The 23,786-nt window shown below is 41.4% G+C and overlaps 1 protein-coding gene across 1 annotated transcript in view; it reads right to left on the bottom strand.

Moving 5' to 3' along the window:
• Positions 1–410: 410 nt before the first annotated feature.
• Positions 411–23,786, bottom strand: part of TTYH3 (tweety family member 3) — a gene marked incomplete at its 5' end in the record, with an annotated part of 144,241 nt that continues 120,865 nt past the window's right edge. Inside the window, one exon of the mRNA XM_082261693.1 lies at positions 411–674. Coding sequence (XP_082117819.1) covers positions 609–674 — 66 coding nt within the window. The 3' untranslated portion in view covers positions 411–608. The remainder of the gene's footprint in view (positions 675–23,786) is intronic.

The following is a 23,786-nucleotide window of genomic DNA, read 5'->3' as shown; positions in this document are numbered from 1 at the left end:
TAGGAATACCTTCTAAATGCTCTTTTACATTGCCTAATCTGTAATTTACATCTCCTTGGCCATAATTTACAATATCACGAGTCCTTGGTTTTAAAAAGGATATACATAACACTGACATTAAAATATCTGCATTATATAACATTAACTGAATATAAAAGGCAGCCACAAAACAAGAGTAGAAAAAAAATGTTATGTATTCTGCTGCAATATTAAAACAAATTGCACATTTTAGACAAAGACATTAAAAAAATGTGACTTCTTTTCATAAATTCAGACGAGAAAAAAAAAAAAAACTAAAGTGACTTTATGGCATTGAACCACAGCTATTTGAAGGGCCTGATGTGAAATTCAGGTGATTAAAATGTTACATTAGGATTGCTGCAGGTAAAACAAAGGTTGAATTCCATGTTGAGGTCAACGATTTGTGATATCCCAAGACACTTGTATTTGACTCTTCCAAGCGGTTTGCACATAAGAGGCTGGGCTTGAAGGCAAGGCTCAAAGGCTGGGGGTGTCTGGGTATGGCAACATTTATTTAGGGACGCATTGACCCACACTTTAGGAACACGGCAGGTTGAGATCTATCCGAAGACTGTTGGTTCCCGTACTTAGTGCCCAGGGTCTGTTTCCGGGCGGTTAGTGGCCAAATACTTTGCTCGCATGCTGGAGGTGTACTGGAAAAAGACAGAGAACATAAAATATTAGACATACATTTGATTCAACCTCCCCTTTCTCACCACCAAACACAAGCCACTATAAGGAATAAGCATAGTGAAATACTTTTTGCATTTTAGTATTGTCTAGCAATTCTTCTAAATATATTTCAAATTGCTGTGTCCTACAGAAATCCTTATCTACGCTTAACAGATCAGGCCACTGAAAACTGCGATTTCTGTTTTGGTTACATGTTGAGGTTTTGAACTAATCTCTGTGGATGAGATGTCAGCTTCCGAGTTCCTAGGTCTGACCACTCGAAAAAGGTGGATTTATTTTAGAAACTGGGCAGGGTTTAGACTACATGGTGTAGAATGCAAAATCTGGAAAAATAATGACGAGAAGTCATAACTGAAAGGGCACCCAGCGACATAAGGAGTCAGTGGGTTTTCAGCTCCCTGTATCCATCCATAATTCAGATTTGATTTGGGTGGATCAACAATTCAACAAGTGACCAGGTTTTAGATGTTCAGAGCCTTAATGTATGAAAAACAACTAAGGAAGCCCTGCATTGTGACTTGGACCTTACAAAGAGCTAAGCTCTCATTCTCCCACCCCAAAGTGGCAGCAATGGGTGCCTGACAAGCAAACTGCCAAACACCAGAACTGTCATATGGGCTAAAGCAGAGAGAGTAACATGCTGCTTAAAGCCTTAAAGTACCAAGGATTTTTCTTTGTGCCTGGTGGCCAAACGGAGACGAAGGAGACCAAAGGGAAAGCATGTGCTGCTGGGTGCAGGAGCCTCAATTTTTTCCACTGGGAAGACACACAAGGGACATATAGGAACATTGATTTAAAATGAAGGCACGCAGTGTATGCTTGCAGCACAATAGGTGGAAGATTAAATATGTGAAGTTTTACAACCTGCCAGTACCCACCAAAAATGAGAAATCTATTTCAGGTGGACTTGCCATTGACTGATGTTTTCTTTCCATACCATGTTGCAGCAAACAAATACTACACTAACTTATTTTGCCTTTAACTGAATACAGCACACAGTATCGCCTTAACCTAAATTCCATGGTGACTAAGTACACCACATATATCAAATGGCAGACTTCATGGCCTAGTTTTAAACCTGATCTACAAAGCAGGAGGTCATTATTGTCTTTTGGAATGATGAAATGTTTTTAGGTTTGCTTTTTAAGCCAAAACATAGCCAAACAATCCCCAAATCAAAGGCTTACGAATATATATATTTTTTAACTAGCTAATTATTGACGTCATTTAAGCAAATATCTCTTACCAAATTACATTTTTTTTAAATCCGTTGTATGGATTCCTGTTGGATGTGTAAGCATATCAAGCACAATGCTTTCTCCAAAGGCCATAAACAATCAACAGATTTTTTTTTTTTTTTACGTTTAGTCCACTAAAATAACAGTTTAAGACTTTTTAAATGTTCTGCAATGATCTGATTACAAAAACTATTTTTTCATACGTTAAAAAAAAGACCTTTAAAAAAAAAAAAAAATGCAGGCACAAGACTAATCAGGGGAACATCTTAAAACGTTAGGACTGTTCCCTGGGGATCAAATATGGTGAACCTTAACTCTGTTGCACGATTCCCTCTGCCAAACAGTACCTGGGCACTTCATAACAAACCAGCCTTATAGCCAGAATGCCAGTGGTACCTGCTGATGGCAAGCCCAGGGCCCACACTTTGGAAGTGCTAGGGAGAAAGGTTCACTGAAGGACAACAAACTCAGGGTTTGTTCTAAGAGACTTTAAAGTGAATCTGTGCTTTGCCATGCAGACCTCCACAGATGCATACAGTACTTCACTTCCTTCTGCTTTACCTCTGCTCAAATTAGTCGCCATGAGAGAAAGGTGAGTCCTGTGTAAGCTATTTGTCACTGAAGTAAAACCTCAAGAGTGCTATGGACTCCCCTGTAAAAGTGGCAACTGTCAAATGAGTTACACGTTTCTTCAAACCGAAAGTAGAAGGTATTTCCTGATGCTGAGTGGAGTGGTGGGGGAGCAAAGAACAAGAATGTGTTGCTGGGGATGAGGGGATTAAAGCAAACCTGATGCTATGCCCTAAATGTGTAAGCACAGGTTTGCTTTAAAGTGAGACTGTTACTTTGCCCATTGAAAGTAGAGTGGCGGCAGACTTGCCCCAAGGAGATTTTCTTTTGGATGCAGATTTGCGCTACGATTAGGGCTATACTGAATGTAACATTGGCCCGAAACCCATAGCAGGCTCTGTTGCACAAACCCATCTTCACTTTGACATTGGTCAAAGCTTGCCGGCAGCAAAGTAGAGTGGCGATATTTCCTGACAGCCCACTCTTCAGTAATGTATACTTATGAATCCATGTTCCCTCACCACCTCCATGATGAGGAGTCCATTCTGGAACAGCTCCAATAACAGAGGTTAGTTAACTTGATGGGCGGTTTCGCAGCCAACCCTTCCTAAAGAGACAAGTGTTCTGGCCCGGTGATTGATCACTCAGACCCTAGCACATGGGGAATATCACATGCCATTTTCCCATACCTGAAAGCCCAGATCTGTAGGAGCAATAAAATAGGGGATTTGACTGTATGAGGAGGCATATAGGAGCACAGATTGGTGAGTAATTCACTGAAACAAGAAAACCCATAAGTGAACTAATGTGGGCCGATTTACCCACTGAATTCTTTTATTGCTGGGCAAACCCTGTGGTGAGGTCTCAAACGTACACTGCTATGGAATGTCACATATTCAGAAAGATTCTAATGTGACAGAAAACAAATACAAAATCCAACTGGGAGAATGAAATCCTCTTATAATAATGGTCTGTCAATAGATATAAGATGAAGGTTAGACCAGTGTTTCTCAACTCCGGTCCTCAGGGCACACTAACAGGCCAGATTTTAAGTATTACCTTGGGGAGATGCAGACTAGAATACTGCAATCACTGAGCAGCAAATTATATTACCTGTGATGTATTTCAGTTTTCTTGCAAACCTGGCCTGTTAGTGTGCCCTGAGGACCGGAGTTGAGAAACACTGGGTTAGACAATCGAAAGTCTGAAAGATCTTTCATATATATTGTATCAGATTAGGCAAGCAACATGATGTCTTGGTGTTCATGATCAGATCCATTTTATGGAAGATCTTTTGGTTGTTTCAATTCCTAATCACCATCTCATGTCCACAGTTGGCCCAACAGATGCAGTAGAGTTAGAAACACTGGTGCCATTGGTGTCTCCAGCTATACATGAAAACAGTAAGTGATTCAATCCAAATATGGACTTTAAAAAAACCAAGACAAAAGCTTGCTTTTACTCCGGGTGCGCTCCTAATTATTCTGTTCAATGTTTGTCAGTCTTCTCAAATTAATACTGGGCATTTCCATTAAGCATCTTTCATAGACAGATCTATTTTTCCACATTCTTCCTTGATTTCAACTAAACTTTTACTTCTTAACCTTCACTGTCAAAAAGATGACATTGGAAAGACAAACAAAGGAAATATTTTAACTGCTCCCCAAGCTCCAGAATTCTATGCTTCTGAAATAACCTAAAATAATATAAAAAGAAAAAAAAATATGGAAGTATGAAAACAATGCAGGGGGAAATGACAGGATATCCACGCAATGGTCATTGTTCTCTGCAGAAATGGAGGTCAATGGATTAACACCTGTGAAGTGGAAGGAAACAAAAGAGAACAGCACAAATAGATTTAGAAAACCTCCAAGCCCCCCTAAATGACATCAATAGGACAACAGCAAAGGGTAGAGATTGGCAAGCTAGGCATGCGTTAGGCAGGCACGTTGCAGCAAAGCTCTACTGTTTAGTCAGTGTGAGTGAAAGCAGCTCAAATAGAGTGAAGCACAGTAAGCAGCCAGGCACAGCACAAGCACAGACACTGTGAATCCAGTGCAAGGGGTTGGGCAAGGATGAGGCAGTTACGTGTTGTGGAGCAGAGTGCGATTTATGTGAGTGTCAGGGTTGCTAAAACGTGACCATGGAGATAGTTTTCTCCTACTGCGAAACTAGGGGTGGTACCCTAATGTACACATCAGGAGCTGACCAGTACAATGCAGAGAGCAGGGAAACTTTACTTTACACAGGCAACAACCAATAATTTTAAGTAGAGTTAAACCAGTTTTGATCAAACTGGGCCTCCTATCATTTCTCCCTGACCAAGGGCTACCCAATCTACCTTCATCAATGGTGACTTATGAATATGAACACCATGTTGAACAGGTGCAGATTGCCCATATCATGGGGCACTGTAGAAGTGTTCTTAAGAGAACTGCATACATAAAAATGTAGGTGGTCTATATTATCCTTACTTGTCCCAATTTCATCCCACAAAGCACAATTTTAGAGGATGGCTCTTCTGTTTCTGGTTTAAAGCCCTTGTCCTAAAACCCATTACACCTAAACAAGACTTACCTAACATGAGCAGACACCATTACCGTTGATGCTTGATTGCACAAAAGTCCATACAACTTGGGCATTATCTAAGCATTTAAGCAATCAGCGCATGACTAATGGCTGTGTTGGAAAATGAAATACGGCAAAACTTTTACCAATAATCTAACTATTAATAGACTTGCTTTTACATTTCTAGTCAAGGTTTCTCAAGGATTATAAAGACACTGACAATCTTACTCAGGTTGTAGGTAACACATAGTAACCACCTGACACATGATTAACTTGAGACTTAAGCCAGCCATAGGCAGTTTGAATCCCAGCCGGTTCAGCAGGAGCCAGCCCAGACTCAAACCATGTATGGGCAGGCTGATTGAAGCAAAGTTGATCAATCAACTTGGGTACAGCCCGGCTTCCCAATTTTTGGATGACTTCCCCCACTGGGAGAACACAATGGCTCAGGAGGAGGGATTCCCCTATCAACACCGTCTGTATAAATGGGTTAATGGGGGAATCAAGCAAATTGCGCTCTGTCTACGGACAGTCTTAAAGTTTGGCGATTCTTGTGACTGCTATCTATTCAGAAATACACGCAATCGGTTTAGCGCTGTTTATGAAAGCATTGTACACTTCTCTCCTGACAAGAAGGTTGGATAAAGTGGTTAAAGTTGCTCTGCTGCTAAACTGAAATTCTAAATTAAAAAAAACCCTGTAAGGAAGATAGTTACTCCCTCCTCTGCCTGTACCACCAAAAACCACTCCATTGAAAAGAAATGGTCCTCCGATAGCTAGTTAAAAATTGACATTTCTGGGAGTTCCACTACTGCGCTCCGTGGTTCCTTCTTCTTGACTGCTACACCACTTGTGTCCTGTTGTCCTCTACTGACATAGGTGTTAGTGCAAAGAACCACAGTGCCCAGAAGACCCAGGAGATTGACACTCTTGCAAATGTTGGTTCTTAATAATGTACTATTACATTTTCACTTTAAATTTAGATCCGTCAGATTTGGCCAAACATTAACTTAGGCCTGCCACCGACAGAATCAGATCTCTACCAGAACAAAGTGGGCCCATCCTAGAACAAATTAAGTGAGTGTCAGCCTCTGCCACAAATCTACCTGCTGCTGGCAGTAGTGAAGAGAAGAGTAAATGATTGTGACAGAGGAATTGTTTTTAAAAAATTGTAATCTCTCGGTGTGATAATAGGCTTCTTATCACAAAGATGAATTAGAAGAACAGCCTGGTAATTGCATGTGATGTTTAAAATTGGCAGCTTGATTTTACTGAGCAGTCTGTGGACAGTCATAGTTCGGGAACTAGGCAATACTCACTAAGTGTAACATGTTGTAACATCAGTTGTTGCTGTGATAAAACCTCTACAGATTATGAACCCTTTAGATATAGACCCTTGTAATTATGGCCATTCGGAGGCAAGTATTTTGCACAATATGCAGTAGTTGAAATGTCAACTGACTGTGGCACAACCATAAAGAATAATGACAGTCATTTTATTAGCTGTCAATACTCTTGTGCATGTAGCCTGTTATTTTGAGAAAGGTCTTAATGGAAACTCAGTTTAATTAATTAATGGAATAAGGTCTCCAGAGTATTGTTATAGGTCACAGGATGACTGGCTGTATTTTACATAAGCAACGTCTATATATTTTGATGCACTTTCATTATGAAATCAATGTCCCGGCTGATTACCAAGCAATTCCCAATTGGAACATTAACCAGAAAAGTTATTTGATCCTTCTAGTTTACTATAATAGTTTCCGTGGAACAAAAAGTATTATCATGCAGAACAATACCTACAAAATAGTTTTCCATGCAATAATAGTAGCAATGTGATCCAAAGTGAGGTTCGCAGATGGATTTCCTGGGGCAAAGAATGTACTACAGAACTATATTTTGTCTATTTCTAATATAAGGGCATTGAAGGGAAAATGTCCCTGAGAAAAAAAATAGCTTGAACTTAAAGTAGAACGATAAAAAAAACTGTAAAGGACTATAGTCAAAACTTTTTTTTTTTTTTTTTTTTTCATTTTGAATAGAGAGAGAGGGTATTAACATGTCAGTTTTTTTTTTACCATCTGTCCCACTGGGGAGATTTACCCCCAACTTCATGTCTCATAGCCAAAACAGGAAGTGAGAAGAAATCCCTGCAAACTAAGGAAATCCCTTTGGGGCCCAGAACTAGTGTCCCTAGATTTTCCCTTCTATTACTGTTCAAGGGACAACCTGAAATTTCGGGTTTTCTTTTAGTTTCACATTCAATAATAAAGGACAAATAAGGAGAGTGAATCTCCCTAATAGGGGCACATACAGGTACACTAATAGGTGTTCTAGTCCTCCACATTATCCAAAACTAATGTGAAAGTTTTGCCTTTAGTAATACTTTAAAGCAGTAGTGAAATTCCACTATAACAAACAGCAGACAGGCGCTTATTGCAAAAAGATATGCAATATCTCTTCTGCAATAAATTGCCCCTACCTGCCATCTCGCCATCTTCTCTGGCACTGTAAATGAAGCCACTCATGCGCAGCTCAGCTTACAGGGCTGGGCCAGTCTCCGCACGCCGGAATGACGTCATTCAGCGCCTGCCAATGAAGAAAGCCGAAGACAGACACCTAGAAGATGCTGTAGCGGGACAGTTGGAAAGGGGAGTATTAACCCCTTTAGTTCTGCTTTCAAGCCTAATTGAACCCTTGTTATTGCTGTATATACTATAATAAATATGGGACTAAGTTTTACCCCTTGCTGCAGCACTTAGCAATAGAAAAAGAAAGCCCAGTATTACTGTATATGCAGACTGCCTGCATTACCGTAATAACAAGCACTCAGTATATTTGGGAAAATAATATGACCCTGTCCCCACAAGATCACTTTTACAAAGAAGCCAACCTGAAAAAGAAGTGTTTCTTTACATGGCCAGCTCATACATCCTCTAGTGCCATACAAGCCAGTGGGAAGAACCACATCAACCAGTGTGCAATCATTAGAATCATCCCATTGTCAGATGCTTGCAGTGGACCAGAAAAGTGGCATATTTTCCCTATGTGTGATGACGGAAAGGGAAGTAAATAAATACTTGTTACAGGTGGGCATTTTTTTATTTTACAGGTGGTGACAGTCACTTCAAAGTGTAACTGTATCTTGTATTTCCCCTAACTCATATACAGAATATTGGGAATGTGTCCTGGACGGTAATTATATTACCCCGTTTTTTGAGTTGTGATCCCTTTAAAGGAGACATTGGTCCTAAAGTGGTTAAGCCACCTGCAAGGGAGTCCTGGAAAGCTGCAGGAATGAATTTGCACCTATCTGTGAGGGAGGGAGGAATGGTTCACCGTTGTACAGAAGTTTGGACTCTCTAGAGCTCCTGTACCTACTGAAGCAGGGGAGAACCCCCAAACCCAAGTGTGGGACTGGTGTATTAGCGGTGAGCCATTATCTTGTTTTGCTTGTACCAAGATGGTGGACTGTTTGCTACTTATGCTGAAGAAAAGCAGTTTATCTTCAGACTTTGAGAGCGTAATAAAGACTGTTCACTCATCAGCGGCTGGTTGGTGATCTTGGGTTCTCCAGGTTACAGTCCCCTCCATCAGGCTTCTACTCACCTGACCCAAATTCAGCAGGATATCAGTTGTGAAGCTTGCCAGGGCTGTACCCTAAAATTTTCACTGCTGGGCCCAAGCTCTGCATTGTGTATCCAGTGATGTGAAGAGCCAGCGTTTCATGTTCCAGTGGAGTACAAACTCTAAAAAATAGCATGGAAAGTACAGGGCCTGGTTGGGAAGGTTTTGTCAAGTAACTGTGTGGCCCCGACAATCTGAACATCCTGTTCTCTCCGAATCAGGGACGGAGAGTATAAGACTGGCAGGGAGAGCTGGGGGAACTACATATGTACAATTGTATTCTTTTCAAGTTATGTGCATTTGGTGATGGTTTTAGGCTGTTTTCACACCTCAGTGTTACAATGTGGTGCATTTTAGACCAGTTTTAAACATATTATTCATATAAAAGGAGTATTTTGCTGGAAACCAAACCAAAGATGCAGTGAGCTGGATTTTTTTTTTTTTTTTTTCAAGATGCACCTATGCTGTTCCAGAAGCAGAGATGTGAAAGCAGCTTGAGTGTATATTGTAAGGACATCATTAAGCCCAGACCCCCTTGCACCATTAAGCGTGATTATAGGTGTTACTAATGCACCTCTTAGAAGCTTAAATGTAGTGATACACTAGGACACTGAAAGGAGGTGAGAACAAAGATGCAAATGGAAAACTGGAAAGAGGAACGAATTCTAAGACCAGATGACAAAGTCAGACCACCTTTTCTATTAACTGGCTAAGCCAGCAAAACCCAACTCTCTTGTAACCCAATCTCCTGTCATCCAGGTGCACACAGGTGCATAGACATACATCTGTGAAGAGGTGATTTTTTTTTTTTTTTACCTTTACTACTTACTACACAAGTACAAGGTCGGATGTGCGTAAAGATCCATACAGCCACTGTGCTTGTCATGCAATAATTGATTCTTAACAGGCTTTCAGACATGGTTGTAGGCTACTCCAGGCACATGAACAAACGCCTCTTTACGGATGTACAGGTCTATATGCCCATGTTCGTGAACCCTAAGCAAAGAATACAAAAAAATCTTAAAGCCGAACTTCATCCAAAAGGGGAAGTTCCCCTTTAAGGCATCCTCCCTTGCTCTCCTCACATTTGGCACATTTTTTTTTTGAGGTGGGGGGGTTCTTCCTACAGTTGTCTGACACATGTCAAAGGTCCCAGAAGACAGCAGGACCATTCGCAATGTGCAGCACGGCTCACACATGTGCAGCCAACTGTGAAGCCGCAAGCTGTCACAGTCGGGTGCCCACAGTTGAGATGCCGGCATCGAGGATCGGTGGAAAAAATGGCTCGGGTGAGCACAGGTGGGTGTCTGTTTATTCAAAAGTCAGCAGCTTTAGTTTTTGTAGCTGCTGACTCTTACATTTTTAGAAATACGACTGGAACTCCTCTTTAACCTTCTTCAAAGCGGTATATTTACTAATTAAATAGCACAATTTAGTTTTTGGAGCTAAACGCTGTACATTACCTAGTACACAGATACAGAATGTATAACATCGTATTGCAGTCATGGAATGATGCTTCATAGAGCCAACTGCAAAACAATTGTACTGAATTCATATCCTGTTATTTTACAGGATGAACGGTTAATAAAGCTCTAGGGCAGGGGTAATGAATTAAAATTCAAGGAGGTCCGGTCGCTAAAATTTTCTTTGGGCCGAGGTCCGAATCTGAAGTCTGAGCTATGACTCAGAAAGATGGGCAAAACAAAAACGTGTCCATCAGCGTTGCTCTTAACATAAAATATGCCCATTTGAGTGCCCCCTAACATAAAATGTGTCCATCAGCGTGCCCCTTAACATAAAATAAGGAGCATGCTGATGGGCACATTTTATGTTAGGGGGCACTCTGATGGGCACATTTTATGTTAGGGGGCACGCTGATGGGCACATTTTATGTTAGGGGGCACTCTGATGGGCACATTTTGTTAGGGGGCACACTGATTGGCAAAACAAAACGTGTCCATCAGTGTTGCTGTTAACATAAAATATGTCCATTAAAGTGCCCCTTAACATAAAATGTGCCCATCAGAGTGCCCCCTAACATAAAATGTGCCCATCAGCGTGACCCTTAGCATAAAATTTGCCCATCAGCGTGCCCCCTAGCATAAAATGTGCCCATCGGCGTGACCCTTAGCATAAAATTTGCCCATCAGCATGCCCCTTAACATAAAATATGCCCATCAGTGTGACCCTAACATAAAATAAGGGGAACGCTGATGGGCACATTTTATGTAAGGGGGCACTTTGATGGGCACATTTTATGTTAGGGGGCATTCTGATGGGCACATTTTATGTTAGGGGCACTTTGATGGGCACATTTTATGTTAGGGGCACTTTGATGGGCACATTTTATGTTAGGGGCACTTTGATGGGCACATTTTATGTTAGGGGCACTTTGATGGGCACATTTTATGTTAGGGGCACTTTGATGGGCACATTTTATGTTAGGCGGCATTCTGATGGGCATATTTTATGTTAAGGGGAACTCTAATGGGCATATTTTATGTTAAGAGCAACGCTGATGGACACGTTTTGTTTTGCCCATCAGCGTGCCCCTTAACATAAAATGTTCCCATTAGAGTGCCCCTTAACATAAAATGTTCCCATTAGAGTGCCCCTTAACATAAAATGTTCCCATTAGAGTGCCCCTTAACATAAAATGTTCCCATTAGAGTGCCCCTTAACATATGGGGCACTCTAATGGGAACATTTTATGTTAAGGGGCACTCTAATGGGAACATTTTATGTTAAGGGGCACGCTGATGGGCAAAACAAAACGTGTCCATCAGCGTTGCTCTTAACATAAAATATGCCCATTAGAGTTCCCCTTAACATAAAATATGCCCATTAGAGTTCCCCTTAACATAAAATATGCCTATTAGAGTGCCCCTTAACATAAAATTTGCCCATCAGCGTGACCCTTAACATAAAATAAGGCGCACGCTGATGGGCACATTTTATGCTAGGGGGGACTCTAATAGGCATATTTTATGGGGCACTCTAATGGACACAAATGTGTGCCCCTTAACAAAATATGCCCATCAGTCTGCATTTTATAAAAATGTGCCCCACATACCTTTGGGAGCAGAAAATGCGGGAGCCAGGAGCAGCGAACATAAGAGGGGCAGGGCGTGCTCGCGGCTAGGCTGAGTGTGAGAGTCAGGAGCCGCAGTTAGGAGCAGGGGGGCGGGGCCCGCTCGTGACGTCACGCCCCAACTCACGGCTGGCTGGGAGGAAGCCGAAGAAAGAAGCAGGGGGCGGGGCCCGCTCGTGACGTCACGCCCCAACTCGCGGCTGGCTGGGAGGGAGCCGAAGAAAGAAGCAGGGGGCGGGGCGCACACACGTAATGTCACTGGTTGCTGGGACACCCGCGGTCCCAGCAAACTAATAACTACTTAAAGTGGCGGCCTGACGGGTCTGAGCGGAAGCATCGTGCGGGCCGCTCCTGGACCGCGGGCCGCCATTTAGTGACGGCTGCTCTAGGGGGTTCCATCAAACAATTTTTTTTTGGTACTAGCCATTCTCTAATGGAGCCTTTAAAAAAAAAAAAAATCAGGCAGACAAAAAGCTTCATTTTTAAGTGCACTGTTGTTGTAAAGTTAAAGCACTATGTGGCCTTGTTAATTTGAAACCTAGAAGAGTGACTGCAGAAAAAAAGGACCAAGCAGTCTATTAAGTCTGCCCCATTTTTTTTCTTTTAATTTATACATTTTTTTTGTCTTTTCTAAGTATAGGTCTAGGTTTGTTCCAAGCATGCTGAAATCCACTTACTGTTGATTGACTCACTACCTCTGCTGGAAGTCTATTCCAAGAATCAACCCTTTCTGTAAAATAATATTTTCTAAGATTAGTTTTGAACTTTGCTCCTGCTAGTTTGAAATCATGCCCCCGTGTTTTTTATCTTCGCTTTATACTGAACTCTCAGGACTAAAGTAAACCTGTCATGCCAAAAGAAAATTCAAGATAAACAAATCTGGCTAAAAGGCACTACATGGGGGCTCTATACTTCTGGTGTCCTAAATTGGAAGTCTAGGATTTCTAGGGAGCCTTTCAACCCAGGGCACATGCAATATGCCAGTATGGATTTATAAGGGGCTCAGTGATGTGGATGAAGTAAACCGGGGGCAACTTGGACCTGTTACCTATCCTCCTCCCTGCCTGGATTCTCAGGACAGACAGCCAACACCTAAAGTAGCCCTAATCTAGACAATACTGATCAGCTATTTACACTTCCCATCTTCTCTCTAACTTAAAGTGGTATTAAATCCAAAACCAAAAATGTAATAACTTTCAGCTTACCAGTCCTTCGATGTGTTGGCTGCTTTTCACCTGGTGATCTGCCCAGTAACACATCTCCTCAGGGTTTGTACACATTTTTACCAATAAAATTCCATGACTTTTCCATGACCTAATGTTTCATGAAAGGTCTATGTAACTATTGTAATTCAAACAATATTATAAACTATATTCGAATATACTGGAGAAAGAAAAAAAAGATTTGATGGGCGCTCCTGCTTGGGGATAAAGCTTCAGTTCAGGCACTCATGATGGATAAGGTGCAGCCGGACTGGTATGGATGGCACAGATGCACCAATGCGGCGCTTGCATCGAGGGCAGCTCTTTGTTAGACCGAAGCAACAGTCCCACGAACAGGCAGAAAAGAGAGAAAGGCGCCACTCAGTGTAGCAGATGTAAATAATTTTATTGACACATATTAAAAGCTTACATGGAGGTAAGCGTCTATCTTCATAGCTTGGCGTCCTTCCAGGTCCATGGTGTTTCAGTCCCTAAGGCTGGACAGCAGCCGGGAGATGACACTAGGGGAGAACCAATGAGGGGCCTCGATCGAGTCAGATCAAGGCAGCGGTAAAGCGCATACCTCACTGGAGGGCCGCACGAACGTGATGATGCGGGGGGGGGGGTAACTGGTTTTCGGAGCATGCGTGAACTGCTCTCCTTCAGGGATCTGAAGGAGCGGTTCACGCTATGAAACTGGTTACCGCCCCCCGCGTCATCACGTACGCGCGGCCCTCCAGTGAGGTATGCGCTTAACCGCTGCCTCGATCTGACTGAGTCCCCTGATTGGTTCTCCCCAAGTGTCATCTCCTGGCTGCTGGCCAGCCTCAGGGACGGAAACACCACGAACCCGGAAGGACGCCGAGCTATGAAGATAGACACTTTTCTCCATGTAAGTTTTTGATAAGTGTCAATAAAATTATTTATATCTGCTACACTGAGTGGCGCCTTTCTCTCTTTTCTGCATATTCGAATATACAGTGATTGTGAAACAAATTTCCATGACTTTTCCAAAACTTTGTGGGTTCAATTATTTTCCAAAACTATTCCAGGTTTATCATGACTGTACAAACCCTATCTCCTGCATTCTCATCTGGGTAAAGGAGCACAGGGGCAAATTTGGACAGCAGTATTGTTAGTCTAGGGAAGAGAAAGATTTAGATCTCCCTTCCACCCTTCATATAGCTTAATGTCTGACTCCTCGTTAAAATGCCCATATATCCTACTTCTGGGTGTATTTATTATATATATGATATAAGTAATATATATCATTACTTTCACAGTATAAATTAACCCCTTATAGTAACGATTATCTGCTCTTTTTGTATTATAAAGGGCTCATTTTAGTTTTTTTAACCCCATTATGACAGGTGATAGAAAAAAAAAAAAAAGCGTCTTAGCCCTGGTTCACACCTATGTGTTTTTTGGTGCTTTTTGCAGAAACGCACTACAGTTCATTTACATTGCTTCCTATAGGATACGTTCACATCTATCCTTTTTTAAGCGGCTGCATATTTGGAAAAAGTCAGAGACCTTTTCAACGCAAAATGGTGCTTTTTTGCTTTATTGGTTCAATAGACTTCAATAGAGAAGCTTCAGAAAAGCAAGTAGTGCGTTTTTCCCGAGATTTGCATTTTTTAATCTGCCCAAGAAATTGACCCAAAAAAATGCAAAAAAAAAAATGCAAATTGCAGCAAAATCACATGTGCAAAAATGCAAAACGCACAGCAAAAAGCACTAAAGAAACGATTTAAAGGAAACTGCACGGGTGTGAACCGAGCCTTATGTTGGACATACACGCATCGCTTTTCGGATGAGAATTTTTATACGAAAAATCTTTGTACATTCACTTTCACTCACGTGGCTCCGGCCAGTAGCACAGCCGGAGTCTGCAGACCTGGAAGGAAGATGGGTGAAGATGGATGCAGCCTCCAGTGGGGACAACGAGGGCTTAGTTTGGAGGGAAGTGTCGCATAACGTGCTAATATGCAATGCATACTAGCACATTATGCCTTTACTTTTCAGGTAAAAAAAAAAAAAATCACTGGCTTTACTTCCTCTTTAAGATAAAAGACCATACCTACTAATAGAAAGTTTTCAACAGACTGTTAGGTTAACCTAGGGAAAAGTGATTAAATAATAGCTGAACTATATTGTCTAGGGAAAAGCGATTAAATAATAGCTGAACTATATTGTCAAGTTGCGAGCAAAAAAAATACCCAAGCTCCAATATGAGAGCAGTAAATACTTTCTTTCTGAGATTCGGCACTCGAGCTCGGAATCCAACTCCTCTAATAAAAATCCAAAGCAAAGCAAAGATTTGATCTGGCAATTTGGCGACTCCTTTTTGTATTCTTTATTGGTTACATCATGTAAAACAGAAACAATGCCAACATGTTTCGGCTACTGCAGCCTTCCTCATAGAAATTGCTAAGAGGAAGGCTGCAATTGCCGAAACGTGTTAGCCTTGTTTATTGTAGCCAATCAAAAATACTAAAAGGAGTCATCGAGTTTCCGGCTCAAATCTTTGGTTTAGATTGTCAAGTTAAAGTAATTCTAAATGCAATTTGTTTCCTAAATAACATATACTTACCTGCTCTGTGCAATGGTTTTGCAGAAAGCAACCCTGATCCTCCTCTTCTGGATCCCCCGTCGGCGCTCTGGACTCTTCCCTCTTGCCGAGTGCCCCCAGAGCAAGCTGCTCTCTCTTGGGACACTCGTGCGTGTTCGCTCCTGAGCCGGCTATGTGTGTTCCCTGACACACAGAGTGTGGCTCGGCCCCTCCCTTGCTTCTTCCTCACTGGCTGTGTTTGATAGCATCAGGAGACAATTGCTCCCGCTGCTGCCTCTTTGCCCAATGAGGAGAGAGAGAGCGCCGAGAGAGCTGCTGCTCTCATACACACTGCTGGATCAACATCATGCTCAGGTAAGTTCTTAGAGGGGCTGCACGCAGAAGGTTTTTTTTTACCTTAATGCATAGAATGCATTAAGGAAAAAAAAACCTTGTACCTTTAGAACCACTTTAGGGCCCCCCTTTAAGGCAATCCTACCTCAGGATCCAGACATTGAGAACCGACTGTGTTCCAGATTAAGTGGCTATCCTAGGTTTTGGGAGAGCTTTAAGGATTCCAAGGTATGCAGTTACCCTTTTAGAAGTAGATAAAAGTATGCGTTATCATGCACATTCTATAGCATCATATAAAGTGAGGTAAGGTTACACAATGAGCATAAAGAAAACTCCAACAGGTGGCAGAGGATGAAGTTGCTCTTTGGGGTTATTGTTCCACCTTCAGTACTATTGTGCAGCAGTTTAAATAACACACATTTATAACTTCCTTCTTCACTTCTCTTGCAGACTGCTACTGGTGGTCTGGCCTCATGGCAGCAAATGTCCAGCAGACTTCTATGAGGAAATACTAACACATAGGGATCAAACTGAGAACACGAGCAGGGAAGCACATAGCATTGCAGATTAGACCACCAGATCCTAAAACAGGAGCTATGAAGGTAACCCACTGGTTGTTCATATACCCTATCTTGCCATACTGTCTTCTGGTGCTCTGCGTCAACTTTCTACACATTGTTGCAAGGCCATAAACATAGGTAATGTTTAGTCATGCATGTATAGACCATACAAAAATCCACTGCACCTAATAGAAACTACGTTTTTCTGGTGGCTGTTCCTTTACAATCAAATGTTTCCATGGCCAAATTCTGTCCATTCAAATTTTTCCAGCATCAGACTTCAACGGACAGATAATACAGCCAGTGGAAAAACTTAACATTCCCCATTAAATATGAAGGATACTGCAACAGCCTGTTTGACACTAAGGACAATGGAAAAACATATGCCATTTACACTTTTTTACAAAGTTTATTTTCTCTGTGCCTACACAAATCAGATGTGCCTTCCTCTTGATTCGGGGTTTATTAATTTGAATACAAAGTAATCACAAATATAAAACTTAGACAAATACTGAAATTCCAATTTCAGACAAAATTTCCCAATGGCCAACAATGAGTTAGCCAGAATTTGCTCTATCTGGTTGATGACTAGCTCTTGTGAAGTGTTGTGGGAGTTGGTGGAAAGATGTGTATAACTGAGGGGCGCTGGCTGGGCATAAGGAGGAGGGACACAGTGCAGGGACAGCGGGCAGGAGAAGAGGGATCAGTGAGGGTAAGGAGGACCTTTTGTTTCAGTACCTGTTCCAATAGCGGGCGCTGTTACCAGTACGTCCTTGCACTGTCCGAGGGTTTAAGCTGCCAGCTCATATGGCTGCTATTGTCCAAGGCAGCCAAATACAACTGTGTTGTTGCAGGAAAGAAAGAGAAAAAGAGAGTGGAGCCTCAACGTGCATGAAACATGATACATTGCAGCCGACACATCATGGTGGAGTTTCCAGCCATGTGTGTTCAGGAGGGAGGGCTCTATCACTCTACAGGAAAAGCCCTGGATCAACATGGGAGCACATAGGGGAAGGGAAGACTGGGAAAGAGATATCAACAAACAGTTGAGCATGTCTGGACTCTCTAGATCATGATCATATTCCTGCAGCGCTGAGAGCTTGAGCAGCTCAGTCCTTACCTGAGGAGCCAGCTGGGAGCACCTGAGGAGCCAACGGGAATCCCCTGAGTAGTCAGCGGTGCCAAACACTACAGAAAATCTGTCTGTTCCCTTCTTTGCCTGGACATTGTGCACTGGTATATTACTTAATGCACAGCTTTTGTAAAACATTACAGCAAGAGTCCAGCCAAAGAGAAGAGCAAATACAAAAAGCATAGGAGTGTACCCCAAGGTATGTGGCAGGTCTCTCTAAGTACCAGCCAAGTAATAAAAAAAACTTCACCCAAACATTTTCATTTTGAATGGAGCCTAGAAAAGTTGTATTTCCTCTAATTTTTTTATGCTGTCATAGCAGACTTAACGACTTAACTCAGCCTTTAGGCGTAGCTACTGTTGTCACTGCTATATTCTTTATATACTCCTACATTGAAGTCAATAGTGAGTGCAAAATACAGAAAGGCTTCATAATTTGGCCTCCAGCAGAGTCTCCAAAGGAATAATATTTTTTAGATTATATATATATTTGTAGGAAAAGCATTAAGGGCTAACCTTGCCCTATTTGGTTAGTTCTCAGAAAAAGCATTACATTACATTGTACATTAACGTGTATAGAGCCCTGTGGTGACAGTAAGTTAGCTATAATCCGTTTCTTAGATACAGTTCACACTTATCTATTTTCTTACAGTAGAACCTATGGAATAACATTTATAGTAGCAATCACATTCATTGAAATGCATATAATATTACATCTATGAGCTATAAGTAACCAATATTTAGGAGGCCCATGGAAGCCCATAAAGTGCATACGTCGTGCACTTTTGTGCATATTACCACCGCTGCATCATTAAAAATTGCTATGGTGAAGTTTTCTTAGCAAAAAGTTGTGTTACCACATATACATAATTGTGAAACGGGCCATACACAATGCAAGTAAATCAAGTCTGATCTACGTCGTGAGGTTCTAATTTATCCAGGTCATGGTATTGTTAGTAGTAGCTAATCACACTCAGCTTGACTTGTTCGGTTATGTCCAAGACATTTAGCAACTTATATCAGTCACTTCTTCAGCTCTAATGAGTGTCAGAAAAATACCCCGAAATCTCAGTCACCTTAATCCAATCACCATGGAACGTGTCAAAGCAGATGTTGCCTTGACCAAGAACAGGATGGCAGGTGTGAAAGTTCTAATTCCAATTTTTTAATCCAATCTCATGGTGCCATAAAGTCTGTAACAGGTCTAAATTCTTTAGAGGAGACAAAAGAACTGCCCAACATATGAACGATCCAACATAGGAGGTTGAACTCGGAGGACAGTGAGGAAAACTGGTTTGCAAGAGGCAAAAACACAGAACAAGCCTCATTTAACATCATATCCATCTTTACCCTGATGTTCTGACAACAATTCACACCTTTAGACTGGCAATGTGAGGTATTAACATTTTCCACAATTTATAGTACCATGGGATTGAAATTATGTTAAAGAACAGGTTGTTTTGATAAATTTTCACTTTCCATTACGTTCTTGGTCACTCTGCCTTGACGCATTCCATTGTGTTTGGACTAAGACAATTAAATAACCTTTGCATTACTACAAATTCTGGGATATGCTCCTGCCATTCATTAGTACTGAAGAGGCTGATTGCCAAAGCTCAGGCCAAGACTTGATCATCCCGGGATGGTCTGCAGTTCCCAGTCGGTCACATTCACCACCTGCTGAGGAACAGTAAATATGCAGAGGGGGGTCTGGACTAGAACTCCTCTCTATCTGGCCACCGTCCTGGAGTATCTGACAGCTGAAAACTTCGAGCTAGTGGGCAACACCGCCCGCAGCAACAAGAAGACCCGTATCATCCCCACACTTCCAACTGGATGTCCGCAATGACATGGAGTTCAATAAGCTGCTGGGAAGTGTTACCATTGCCCAGGAAGGAGTCCTGCCCAACATCCAGGCCTTGCTGTTGCCCAAGAAAACTGAGAGCCACGAGCCCACCATGGCCAAGTAAACTGGGTCAACTCCTTTATGTCTTCAACAAAACAGAACAAGTCCGGTTGAATGTCTGACTACTACTTCATAAGTCTGATCTAGTAGACAATCTCAGTACAGTATCAGTGTCCATCATTCTTTCTCCTTTTATGCTATAGGTTTTTAACTGATCTAGATTTTAAAAGTAAACCAAGAATGTAAGTGAAAAAACTGCATAAAGGGAGCAAAAGACAGTGGGGATTGAACACACTGCTAACACCAATTGTATAAACATAATAAATGTATTTCTCGCAATCGGGGAAAGATTAAGCATAACACTATCGCCAAATACAAGAATAGAGTGATCCCAACACCTCATATAAACCCTATATGCCAATGAAACAGAACGGTAAGGCCCCTTTCAGATGGGCCATGAATTCCTATGGACAGGCGTGTGTAAATGGACTTGTGTTCGTTTACACCCTCCTACCTCCGAATCAGATTGGGTCCGCAAATAAAAAAAATAAAAAAACAGAAGAGGTCTCCATCCTCTTCCGTTTAGGTAAAGCAGATCGAAGGTAGCCAGGTGTAAATGGACAGCAGTACTCCTGGCCGCCCATTGAGCAGGGCAGGCTCTATCCCTGTCTACTCTGCATAAACTGAGCAGACACAGATGTGTCATCCGCCCGCTCTGCTCTGATGAGCAAGGTAACGGTTCACAGATTCCCTGCTAATCAGAACAGAATCTGTTCTGTGTGAAAGGGACCCAAGTTGGGAAAGCTTCTTATAATCCTTCCTGACATGTCATCATAGGGTGTGGATATCCTGTGATGCAGTGCACATTACTAAAATTATTCAACTTTGTTCAGTACAATAGCAGATCACCATAATATAATCCAAGAATCGTTTTTCATGATCAATATATATCTATTAGAAGGACTAGAGATCTTTTCCTATAATATACCAAGGTCCCTTTCACACAGGGCCGACTCCGTAATGCGCATCTGCCTGCTCACCAGGAGATCTCTCTGCTGATCCCAGCTGAGCAGACGGATGACAAGTCCGTGTCCGCTATGCACAGCGGACACAGCCCCGTTGTTCTCTATGGGGCAGTAAGATGGAAAAAAAACGCCTGTCCATTTCCATCCGACTGCCATCTGATCCATTCCGCCAGATGTATTGGGAATGGATCCCCCCATCTGTCTGTTTTTAGTGGACAGAATTGGATCAGATGCTGTCGCTCCATAGAGAACAATGGCTGGTCCAATTAAGTCCACCTGAAAAACTGCCCATGTGAAACCAGCCTAAGGCAGGTCTTCTCTGTTATGTTGGAAATTTATGCTATAACATGACAGGTTTAAACCAGTACCTAAGCATTTGCATGAATTCAGGTTTTAGTGGAACTAAATAAAACTTGGTATGAAAAACCTAAAAATAACTGGAATGGAAAAACATGCATTGTTAGGTTAGCGTGCCAACTACCTTAGTAGCCATATTTGTTTTGTTGCATAGAACGGACCTAAGGTCCTTAAAAGCTGAACTACACTGCAACTAAGCACCAAAAACCGTATTTAACTCATTTTTATTATTCAAAGCAAACTCACCCATCCATCTATGTCTCTATGCTTCATTTTGCTTTAAAATCACTTTGAAACCCCCCCCCCCCTCCAGCATTTCTGGCTATGACCATCCTGGCTAAGGGCAGATATATAGGATATAATTTTCTATTTACTAATGCTTGCAGCATAGGGATTACAAATAGTCAATGCTGATTGAGAGAGTGAAATTGCGCTTTAATTGCAACCCTTGAGGAGCTTATGAATGTGGTTGGATTGTTTACTGAATTTGTAGTGCAGCTTCCTATACTTCTGGGACCCGGAACTGAGTGCCATACTTGTAGGTCATGAAATAAAGAGAATTTTTCCCAACTTATTTCATGCATGGGCTTTTCCCCTTTGATGACAAATCAGGAGGGATTACAAGAAGCTTGCCTGGACTACTATTGTGTATTCAAGTCTGTGTGTTTAGTTAATACGCGAGGGTTGATTTACCAGAACTGGAGAGAGCTAAATTTGGTGTAGCGGTGCATTGGAGCCAAACAGCTTCTAAAGCTGCCCGTACATTATACAATTTTTCTTTAGGCTGGGTTCACACGGATACAAATTGGATGGAGGTTTCTCCACATCCAATTCGCATGACAGGACAGCATGACTGTCTCTCATCAGAGCCGGTTCACACAGCTCCGGGGGGGGCCGTGGTCCACACTGGAAAAGGGTCCTGTGCGTCTCCCGGTCTGTTTCAGGTACAAATTCAACCAAAAATTCAGGCCTGATTCGCACAACAGGGACGTGCCAGACCCCCTGCTGCTGTGAGCCAGCTAGTGTCAACCTTGCTTTCCCTTCAATTTTGTAGTGCAAGGGACTGCCTGTTTGCATACAAATTGAAAGTGTTTAGGTTTCACCTCATACTATATGGATTTGGTAAATCTAAAATAAAATTGTACAAGAAAATCGTATAATGTATGACAGAAGAGAAAAGACCGTGATTATTGCTAGCGTCTATACCATGCAACATTCGGGAGGCTGGTTGTACCTAAGTTGATCAATCAACTTGGTAAATTCAGCCTGCCCATACATGGTTCGAATCTCAGCCGGTTCAGCAGGATTCAAAATGTCTAAAGGATGGTCTAAGCTGTGACAAAAAAAAGCCAAATGGTTTCTATGCAGAGCTGCACCAGATTTTGCACACTTCAGTTTTAGTAAATCATCCCCAGTGTGTTTATATGAGGTGTTGGAATCAGCCATCTATTTCTGTAGTTAAAAATCAATCTAAAAGCAGCGATAGCAGGTATTAAAATGGTTGTGAAAAAAAAATAAAGTGAATCAGTGCATAGTGTAATCAATAAATACAAAATTCATAAACACTAAAGTGCATACATGAAGTGCAATCATAAAATGTCCATGGTGCAAATAATGCAAATGGTGCAAAAATTATTAAATAGAAGTAAACTAAGAAGTAAACTTTACTTCTATTTAATAATTTTTGCACCATTTGCATTATTTGCACCATGGACATTTTATAATTGCACTTTATTCATGTATGCACTTTAGTGTTTATGAATTTTGTATTTATTGATTATACTATGCACTGATTCACTTTTTTATTTTTCACAACCATTTTAATACCTGCTAGGTAGGTAGGTTTTTACCTAAGTGAGTAGCAGCTTCAGTTTATTTTATGTTCACTTAGCGCGGGTTTTAACACTTTTGGTTTCACATATTTCTGTAGTTAGCCAACAGCTGTTATGCTCAATCTATCACAAATAGGGAAAAACAATCTATATATATATTATATTTATATTATATTTATATTTATACAATTTAGTGTTAGTTGTGTGTGTGTTTTTTTTAATCCTTTTGTTTCCTTTGAACAGTTTCTCAAAATGAGTTTAGGTATATGGAGCATCCACTGAATTAAAGTGAATCTACACCAATTGTAAGAAAACATCTTATACCTTACCTATTTTGTATAGAAGATTGTGAGTAACACCAGAGAAAGTGGAAACATAAAATATGTGAACTCTGTGATTATGTCCACACACAACTACACAGGTTGAACTGGATGGACTATCATCTTTATTCAACCTTAACTACTATGTATATGGAATAAGGCTAATATTGTGTACATGCAGTAAGCCACTTCCATCAATCAGTAAACACAGTTCATTGTTCTGATTGTAGTACATGGTCTAATGATGAATTCGGATTGGTTTCTGAAGCTTGCTGCTTTCTGCCTTGTTCCACAAGCCTGAATTGGTTAATACAACCTCCAGGATACACGGTTCCATTGCCAGTTACCCTCTTAAAATAATGCATGCTGTAATGAACAGATGTAATGGCAAATGTCAATGTAATGAGATTTAATTAGTCAAGTGTTGCATGACCATTCAATCTCCTTCTTAATTTTGTGTTTAATGAGCAGCCCCAGGGAGAAGGCAGACAGTGAGGTTTACAGAAGCCGATGAGGGGTCATTTGTCACTTCCAGAGACTAAAAACCCGAGATAAGGCATTTTTTTTTTTGCAAGACCACGGCAATGTTCTAACAATTATATAATGTGAATCGTCACTAAGCTCTTATGTCGGACACACTTTTATTATAATAAAGTGCGACAAAGGTCAAAGTGCAGTGGCCACCTGCAACTAATCAGAGGTCATTATTGTTTCAGAGACATTAATTAGTTGCTATGGT

Source organism: Pelophylax lessonae, assembly GCF_965119305.1.
Source record: "Pelophylax lessonae genome assembly, chromosome: 6".
Classification (NCBI taxonomy): domain Eukaryota; kingdom Metazoa; phylum Chordata; class Amphibia; order Anura; family Ranidae; genus Pelophylax; species Pelophylax lessonae.
This window is presented reverse-complemented; position numbering and strand designations above follow the sequence as displayed.